The 10560-nt window shown below is 34.0% G+C and overlaps 1 protein-coding gene across 1 annotated transcript; it reads left to right on the forward strand.

The window, feature by feature from the left end:
- The first annotated feature begins 529 nt into the window (after window positions 1-529).
- LOC115986915 (F-box protein At5g49610-like) lies at window positions 530-4484 on the forward strand. The gene is made up of 2 exons (XM_031110291.1): window positions 530-684; window positions 2865-4484. The coding sequence occupies exon 2, from the start codon at window positions 2899-2901 to the stop codon at window positions 4141-4143; it is 1245 nt and encodes a 414-aa protein (XP_030966151.1). The 5' UTR covers window positions 530-684; window positions 2865-2898; the 3' UTR covers window positions 4144-4484.
- Window positions 4485-10560: the final 6076 nt, after the last annotated feature.

Here is a 10560-nt window from a genome sequence, read left to right on the forward strand (position 1 = left end):
AATAATTTTTTTTAATTTAATTAATTTAATTTCTTTTTTAAATGATCTATTTTTAATTTTTTTAGTTAAAATTAATAAATAATTTTTTTAATTTATAAGCTGACATGGCATTTTTAATAGTAAAATAAAATTTATTATTATTATTTTAATAGTTCGTCTGCCACCTAAGCAAATTCCGGTAGTGAGCTAACGGAAATGACCAAAATAGAACGCATTAATTGATTTGGGAACTAAAAGTGAAAAAAATAAAATGTAGGGATTAAAATGAAAAAAAGTTAAAATATTTGGACTAAAAGTGTATTTTCGCCTATTTGTAATTGTGATTTTTTTTTTTTTTTTTTATTGTACCATGCACAAGAGTTATACAATAATACTAAACTAACGGGTGAGATAAAAAGTTGAAGACTCACTTTTTAATCTCAGCTCTTGGATTAAACGATTTTTAAATTTTAAATATTTATTTTTTATTTTTACATCTCTCAGCTCACAAGTCACAAGTACTATATCGTGGTAATTACATGAATGCATCGAAATCCGAAAAGTATTACTAATCTAGAAAACCAGTTTTCACTCAGTACTTATCGCCGAATCTAAAAACCAGTTGGTCGGCGTACGATGATGTTTTGTTTTCCACACTCTCCGGGAAAGCATATTCTATGATCGGTCTCTCAGCTATTTAAAAAGGTAAAAAAAAAAAAAAAAAAAAAAAAAAAAAAAAAAAAAAAAAAAAAACTCTCTGTTTCATCTTATTTTTATTATCAGAACTATCATCTTTCTCTATCTGAATGATTCTTTGATGTGATGCAAAAACCATATAGGTAGTAAAGATAGCTTCTTTTGTATTGTTTGAATTTATATTGATTAATCTTCATGCTCTGTTTGGTTGCTGAGAAATCAATTTTACTGTCACAAGAGGAGGACTATGATGATTGTCACAATTTTATGGAATCCCTTTTCATCCTATTTGTTTTTTCAAAACGTTTGAGACGTTTAGGCCTCTGAATTTCATGCTTTGTGTTTTCTAAGACAACTATATTTTGGAGAATTTAATGCTGTGGCTGTGCAAAGGCCTAGGTAACTGAGTTTAGAAAGGAATTTGAGGGACAAAAAAAGGCTAGAAACTGAGAGCATTAGGGTGGGAAGATCAGTTGTCTATGTATGCGATGTAAGTGTAGAATTTGAGATAGGCGATGGGGTTGTAGTTTGAGAGAGGAGGCACATATTTCTTTTAATAATTTTTTTAAAATAAAAAGATAAGTTTTAAAATATTTTTACAGGTACTTATAAGAAAAAAAAAAAAAAAAAATTAGATTCTATCATACACCAACATACAATAAACAAAGTAGTAAAGATAGCTTTTTTTTTTTTGAATTTATATAGATTAATCTTCTTGCTCTGTTTGGTTGCTGAGAGAGAAGTTTGGAATTTAAAATGAGAGAAATCAACTTTAAGAGAGGACTACGTTAATGTTGGTTTTTTTTTTTCCTTGTATTTTAAAAATCTTTTGAGATGTTAGGACTCAGAATTTTCATGATTTTGGTTTTCAAAGACAACTTTATTGAGTTTTTTGAGGATTGGGAGAAATTTGATTATGGTTCTTTTTCTTTTTCAACTGCACACTATTCACAAATTGTACAGAAATTCAATCCCAGCTCTTCTTAGCTCTTTTGAACAAAAGTCAAAGTTTTTTATTTTCCTATTGAAGCGTTCATGTAACACACCCAACCACTTTTTAGTTTTATAAAAAACCTCATAACCCTTTTCTGTAACTGTTCTAAATCCACCACTGGCAGACATAGACAAAAATTCCAAATTTTCCTACACCAGTTATAACTATATGAAAACTGAGTGCGAAAATCTGGTAGGAGGATATGGTCTAGTTTGGATATCTGCCTATATGGTGAGTAATTTCTACTTGTTTGATGTGGCTGTTTGGACTTAGAGAGAAAGGAACTCATGCTTATTTGAAGATAAAGAATGTTTGATGGATCAACTTAAGTCACAGCTGGTTGGCACTTTATCTGAAATACTTTCAAGCTTTCTTTGTTAGTCTTTCTTTCCTTTTCTTGTTTTTAGGGTTCTGTAGTACCCTACCTGTATACTTGGACCTGTTTTTTTCCTCTCTCTCCTCTTCAATAAAATTTTTATTTACTGATAAAAAATACATCAGATACAAAAGATGGGAGAGACTCAGGAACCAAAATACCAGAAAAATTTTAGTTCAAACAAAACCTGGCATCCTTGCACTCCTTACGCTTCTAATATAGTTAATATTCTGATCTAGTTCCGAACGTACCAATTTTCTTGTGTTGTGCCTTTCCCTTCCTCCAAGCAGCATCGATATTGATCTTAATCCAGCCCCGGGTGACAACACCCTTCTTCCGTATCCCTTATTATACTATACCTATCATTTGTGTTCTTCGGGCAAAACATGCCATAGCTGCCTTAATTTTCCTATGGAATTCTAGAGGGTCCAACTTTACTTTTTTACGTAGCTTCAAGCTATGCATCCTCCATACTTTGTAGAAAACAGAGAAGCATTATGGGAAAATGCTTGTATACAATAATAAATTATCCAAGTGAAATGTGTTTTATGCGACCTCTAACATATAGTGGAGTCTAGAGAATAAATAAAACACTCCATATGTCATCCACTCTGCTTCTTCAATTGGAGTCAAATGTCAATATAGGATAAAAGTGAATTGTATTTACAGGTCTTGAAAACTGTATTAATTGGGACATTAGTTTGGACCTCTGTTATTTTGTAACAATTTGGTGTCACTGCAGATTTTTGAAGTGATTATCTTTGTTATGACTTGGGTTTATACTTTACGGTAATACTTTCTTGTTTGTATCATTTGCAGCCTGTTATAACTTGGGTTTTTGCTCATAAGAAAAATGGAAGTCATTTTTTCAAATGAGGATTTAGCAATGGAAATTTTAAGTCGCTTGTCACCTAAGAACCTTTTAAGGTGCAAGGGTGTATCCAAGAGGTGGACGAGCCTTATATCTGATCCATCCTTTGTGCGTATTCACCATCAGAGGTCAAGATGCATTTCGGGACTCCTTGTTCAAGAGTTTAAGGAGTATGGGGGTAATTTTTTTGGAGATGATTATTTCCTTTATGCTGGTGTTAATGGTGAATTGGGCATATTTAAATTGATGGATGAAAGTTTCCCTCAACCGACTTCTGTCATTATGGCTTCATGTGATGGACTCATCTGTTATAGAAGTCGTCGAACTAGGGATGTAGAGGTGCTGCACATAGTTGTTTGGAACCCAATGACCCAGGAACGGTTAACCTTGAGACCCACTGGCTGCTATGTTGGTAGCATCTTCGGATTGGCTTTCTACCCATTTGGTTCTTCAGCAAAGATGATCCCTTGCTTTAAAGTGGTCAGCATTCAGCGTCCAAAACATGACCAAAATTCCTATTCCTTTGTGATCTACTCATCGGAGACAGGCAAATGGAAAACTTCCCTTGAAGTGTGCTATTGCAAGGATGAGCTTCACAAGAACAAACATATTTATGTTAATGGAAGGTTTTACTGGTTGACGAGCAATCAGAACATAATCACTTTTGAGGTGGATGAGGAGTTATCTGGAGTCATTGCAGTACCAGGTTCTAAGTGGTTGGATGGAGGTGCAAGACTGGCTTGCCTTGGGGATTCAGATGGGTATCTTCATTATGTGTGTATAGATATGTCTGAACTTAGGGTCTGGATGTTAACAGATCCTTGCAAGCCCATTTGGGTTCTTAAGCACCATTTAAATATAGATCAATTTGGTGAAGAATCAAGGGATCATTATATCCATCGTGTACGGCACTCTCCTGAAATGATTGGGGATTCATTTGTAGTGGACGCTCAAACTTTCCATGATGAAGTTGTGTATTTGTCTATACGAGGTAGGTTATGTTCGTACGATTTCAAAACTGGAAGGCTAAGATTCTTCTTTAATGGCTTGTACCTGAGACATATGACTGAAGTTCAAGCCACTGTGCTCCCATATACACCAACCTTGGCAACAATTGGCATTCCCTGGTTGAAACAGTATTCTGGTGGTGCTTCTATCTCTTTTGCTTCAACGTCTTTTAATTACCAAGGAAGACCTAGAAAAAAATTGAAAACAGGGAAGACCTAGAGAAAAATTGAAAGAAACCTTTAAGATCACCACATTTTTAAACTGCTGCTCATTGAAATGGAAGTAGTCAGTGCATTTATATAAATTAAGCAAGCATGGACCGGTCAATTTCATTGGCCTAAGTTTTTTTTTACATGGCCCCATGGGGGATGCTGTTTGCCTGCAGTACTAATTTCTACTTATTTATTTCTTCTTGTAATGGTTGCTATGATTATATGGGATTTGTTGAACTTTTGGTTTCCATGTTATTTTGACCTTTGACTTCTAATTTTTAACCAATTGATAGAGCATGAGCATATTGCTTTGCATGTTTGTTGCAGATCAATTGTAAGAAATTTTTTGCATCTTTACTGTTTTCATTTTCCTAGTTAAAATGAGGTTGCGGGTTTTTTTTTTTAGTTGAATTTGGATTTTACAATGTTTCCCTTTTTCTAGTTGAATTAGGATTCTGTGTTGTTTTTCTTTTCCTAGTTGAAGTAGAATTTCGTTATTTCTTTTCTTAAAGGAGTAGGTGAAAATATCTATATTCTCTTTTGGGAGTGATGGACCTAATGGATTCAGGTTCCTTTTAAAAAGAAAAAAAAAATTTCTGGTCAGTTGTGCAACAAAATGTGTGCTTGGCAGTGACTTCCTTATTCCAATCTAATGGATTTCTTGAAGAAAATTCCACTATGATTAATTTGATCGCCAATGTTCAGAACCCGTCAAGAGTTGATGATTACAGACATATTATGTTGTGATGTGCAATATAAGTGTATTTCCAAAATCCTTGCTAATAGACTCTATGGCTGTTAGAATGAAAAAATTGACTGACTCTTTTTTTTTTTTTAATCATATTAACTGAGTTTGTCAAGGGGATGAGTATCTCTAAAAACATCCTGCTTGCTCATGAGTTGGTGAGGGGTTATTCCGAAAGTGCAACTACTTTGTAATTGATTGCGAATTCTCAAAAACCAAATGTTTCACCAAAGCCAATCAATGATATAAAATAGATTGTAAGTGGTTAAAATTTGTCAAACCAAGTGTCAATAGCATTCACTAAAAAAATCCAAGTACTAATCGGGCTTTAAAATGATTTGCTAGTGTGGAAATCGGCAAGAGACTACGAGAGAACATGGGGCCGAAGAATGCAATTAAGAGTTAAAAACATACCAAATATCAACAATTCAATTTGAATGGTTGATCCAAATAGATCATAAAATTTTAAATTGACCCAAAAAAAATTTTCTTCTTAATGTTTCGAATAAAAAGCCCAAACTTTGGCCTTAGCATTATCGCATTCGATGAGGCTCTTTTTTTTGGGGAGGGGAGGGGGAAGATTTACATGTTTTCCTATAAAAACTAAGCATTGACTCATGGACAACCCAATTGCAATAAAAAAAGAGTAAATAATTACACTTTTTAACCCGAAATTTTATAGTTCACAATTACAAAATGTTGAGGTCTAAAAAATCACAACACCCAGACCTAAAGAAATAACACAAGAGGTCATAGAAAGTGAACCTAAGAAAAGGTGGTAAGCCCAAAAGACTTGAAGCCCAAATGCCATAAAGGGACAAGCCTTAAAGCCTATGAGAAAAGAAGGAAGAAAAAGAAAAAAGGCCCAATCTGTCAAGATCAGAAGATTGAAGAAAGACCAGTATAAAGAGCTAATTTGGGATCCCCAGAGGCTGCCAAAGGCTCGAGATCCCCGAGATGTGTAACACAGCTAAGATAGGATTAAGACAGCTTAGAGGAAATGCCAAAAGAAACACAAGAAATGAAGGGCAGAAATGTCCTTCTCAGGCACCAGAGATGCAACAAGAAAAGCAGAAAACTTAGAGTAACCACTCACGATGTAAGGGAACGGTACCTCGGGGAACCAGAATGAGGAGGCTATAAAAAAGGAAGTAGCAGTAAAGACCTTCGAATTAGCAGAGATGGATTCCGCTCACTTGGGAAAAATGACAAAGAGGAAGGATGGCCAAAAGCTGAATCATAAGGGGTAAGAAGTTTTGAGGAACGTGAAATTAGGAATAAACACACTCCAAAATGGAAAGTCAGCCATGGGCTTTCAAAGAAACAGCACCAAAAGGAGGAAAATATGAGAAACAGGAAAAGATTCAACCTTCGGGGTGATGGGCACAAAACGGGTTCTGGTACCCAGGGAGCAAAACATGGGAATCAATAGTTCCCCGAAACCCTAGAATGACACTATAAAAGGGGGGGAAGGCAGCTAGCAAAAAGGAAGGAATTTTTGAGCGAGCAATAAAAAATCTCCACAAGAAACCACTAAAAGAACTCTGTCAAATTCAAGGGAAAACAGTGAAATATCTCCTGGTATTCCAGAAACAGTCACTATAACACATACTTGGATTCAAAAGGGTTCAAATTTTACAAGTCTTAGAGGTTTGGATAGCCATCAAAGTCTGTAATCTTTGAGCTTATTTGAACCTTGTATCACGTCTTAGCGAGCACATAGTAACCATAATTAAGAAAAACTAATGAAGTATTTCTTATTAATTTGAGGATCCCTAACAATTATTTTGTGTATTTCCTGATTACTTTGTACTCCTTTGCTGTTTTCATTGTTGTTCAATACAAATATCCTCGTTTTGCTAGTTTATGTGTATTATAGGAAACATGCCCTATGCGCTACTTGGTTCTTAAACAGCCCTTTTAGCTGAGGTAAATCAAGCCCAGTCCACCAAACTACAACTATTTGGTCTAAGATCCTTGAGCCAGTGTACTGAAGAAAAAGGCACTCTCACACAAAATTAAAAAAAGAATGAAAAAAAAAATCTATTCACTCGTGCAACTCACTCATATTAAAAAAAAAAAAAAAAAAAAACCTCTAAGGGAGAATTGAAAAGGAAAAGAGGGGGGGGGGGAGGGGGTGAAAAAAATGGCGTATCTATCTCTCTTTTTCAATTGTATGATTTCAATCTATTATTTGATTCCTTAGTTCCATACTCCCCCCCCCCCCCCCCCCAAAAAAAAACCATAAAAGCAGATATACAACAACTGCAATTGCCCCAATAACAACAATTGCTCACCTTTGGTTCTAGATTTGTCCCCTCCTTCTTAGGGTTTTTAATCTAATCATCTAAGGTTCAAATCCCTCTCATCCTAATCATCTTATTATAAAAAATAAAAGTTATTGTAACCATTTTTTTTTTAGATAGCTAGTAATTTAAAAAAAAGAAAGAAAGTAAAATTGGCGAGTCTAGCTCACGAGTCTAAAGCTACCCTTTAGCTTCATACCTCAGGTGGTCACATGCGCGCACACACATATATGTGTGTAAATATAAATATATATATGTATATATAGATATTTTACAGAATAACAACTCAAAGAGTTTTATCAAAAAGGAGAAGAAAAAAAAAAAAACTCAAAGAGGTTCAGGGTGAGAATAATATATTAATATCTCTCTCTCTCTCTCTCTTTAAATAAAAGGCGAGATGTCTCTCTACTTAGGGCCCAATATAGGGCCAACGGATAGCAGAGATGGGCACGGGCCCAGATCAAGTACAAACTGAGTTGGCGAGTGGTGCCATTCTATCCATACTATTGCACTTGAGGTTATACACTTACATTACAAAATATTTTGTTAAGTATTTGTTGCACACGTCTTTTAAAATTAAACCCACGTTTTCAGTTGTTAAAGTAAAACACTTGTGTGCGAGCACACACACACGTATGTAATAAGTTTTAGCCAAATAATTTCTCCCTGTCTACAAGCTAGATATTGATTTTGTTTTTCATCTGTCTACTGGCAGCAATGAGAACACCTTGATAGAGTAGAGTATGTGCACTCACACATTTGTGTTATTACAATAACCAATTGTTTTAACGTTTATTCCAGACTAATTACATATGCAACTTTTCTTCCTCACAAGTATGCAAAATATTTTCCCAAGAAAAGAGGATTCGTGAGGCACAATCACCATGTACAAAAAAGTTGACATACTCAGAAAATCTTATAGTTAAATAGTATTATTTGATTTCCTTTATAAGGAGAACCAAGATTCAAATCCTCCCTTGCTATTTGTTGTAACAGTACAATTGAATTTTTTTTTTTTCAAAAAAAAAAAAGATGAAATAAAGAAGATAATTTGTTGTCTTTAGTACACATTAGAATAATGATCATGTCCTAAGTATATATTCACTAATCAAAGAGTTATTATATTCAAAATCTATGTAATTTATTATTATTATTATTTAGTAGTTAATAGTTACATGCAATAAAAAAAGGTTATCGAAATAAATTGATAGTCTAATTTAAAATCTAAAAGTAAAAAAAAAAAAAATTAGAGAAATAAGTTTTAGAGAGAGGAAAAAAGATATTAACAATTTTCTTTTGACAGTCAACCCACTCCATTGAAATATGAATTATCTTACTTATTCAATGTTATTTTGGATCTTATTTGCATATTTTACCATGCTTGATACGTTAGTGAGCCCAAATCTTCCGTCTCATTTTTCTTGCTGTGCTTTATACTCCACTAATGAAAGTATGTCACATGTCCACCCATTTAATTAAATCCTACCATTAAGAGTTCTCTTATTTCAACTATTTAAAATAAAACCAAAAAAACCCAACACCTCCTCACTCCACCACCAACCTTCATAGCATTGGCAGCTGACGAAATCAATGTCGTTGGTCATGGCCAGTAGCCATTGCCAGTCACCAGACCCACATCATTGGTGGCACAACCACGCCACTTGCTCAAATCATGGATGTCAATACCGTACCGTACCGGCCGTACCAGCCGGAATATACCGTACCGGCCAGTAATCCGGTACACTTGACCCCCTTGTTTCGTACCGGAAAAAATACCGGCCGTACCGGCCACGTACCGGCCGTACCGGCCAATTTCGGGCAATACCGGCCGGTACCGGGCGTACCGGCCGGTACAAGAAAAAAGTTTTTTTTTTTTTTTTAAGTTTTGTAATTTTTGAATTTTTGTTAGGACAAAATGGTAACTTATTTGTATTAACTTATTAGTATTATTTGTTTTCTTAGTATGCAATGGTAACTTTTAAGCTTTCTATTTTATTTTTTTTTTATTTTTTTTCCTTTTAATTGATACTAAAGTCTAAAACCATGAATAACTAGTTCTAAATTGAGGAAATATTTTATGGTAAACTTTTATATTTATTATAATATATATATACACAAACACATACATACATATATATATATATATATATATATTTATAAATATAAAAAATAGCAGTAAACCCGAAACGGTACACTTGTATTGACCGGTATCCGAAATATATCGTACCGGTGGCCAAACCGGTACGGCCTCCGGTACGGTATTGACATCCTTGGCTCAAATCCAAATCCACCATAGCCAAAAGGCCTGAAACCCTTGCATGTTTCAAACCCAAGCCTAAATCATCAAATCAACCAAAGACAAAACAAAACAAATCAAAAGAGAAACTATGGTCGTTAAACAAGTGGAAAATCAAAAGAGAAACTAGGTGCTTAATCAAGTGGAGAGAGATGAAGAGAAGGGTGGTAGTGTGACGGTGTTTGGTGGGTTTGAGAGGGACGGTGAGTTATTAATTCTTCCAATAATAAATACATTTCAAGTTATTTAAATCTCATGCAACTTCATTCGAAAGCTGCTAATAATCTTTCAGGTTGTCATAAAATTCTTTAGTATCTTCATTGATAACTTCTTTTCATCATTGTATATTGGACTTGTCCCAACTACTTCTTCCAAATTATTTTGCATCTATATATATATATATATATATATTCTTCCATAAATTGACTATGCTCGAGGAACATCTCATGCACATCTCATTCTAGAATGCCACAAATATCAACATATTTCCTCATTGTAAATATCTTCCACGTGACAATTAGTAGTTTTATTAGATGTTATGTGGATTCCCCCACAACAAAACCAAAGATCATAAACAAGACAAATTCCACAAGTCATATATGATCATGCATAACTTATGGTTCAAACTTTGAATGCAAAAATATTTTTGATCCTTACATTTTGGGCTGATTTCTATTTTTGTTCATATTTTGATTTTGCTACTATTCTAATTCTTAAAAATAGAAAATCAATTTTATTTTGGTCCCTACCGTCGACCCACTAACAGAAAACTCTTACATAGCAGATCGAGTGCCATTCTTTCTGACATGGCGCTTACGTGGCCATTAAAAAATTATTTGGCATTTTTAAATGCCATGCCAGATGTTAGGGTACTTTTTTTTTTTACACCTAATTTTATTTGGGTACCACCTATTTATTTTCAAACACCACTAATAAGTTATTGAGTTTTCTCAAATAATTTTTGGAAAAATTATTAAGTTAATCACAAATGTTTCATATCTCATTATCTAAATTGGGTTATGATATAAACTATCACAAAAAAAGCCCCAAAACTCATATTTTATCCAATTTTATTAT

This window comes from Quercus lobata, chromosome 4, assembly GCF_001633185.2.
Source record: "Quercus lobata isolate SW786 chromosome 4, ValleyOak3.0 Primary Assembly, whole genome shotgun sequence".
Lineage (NCBI taxonomy): Eukaryota > Viridiplantae > Streptophyta > Magnoliopsida > Fagales > Fagaceae > Quercus > Quercus lobata.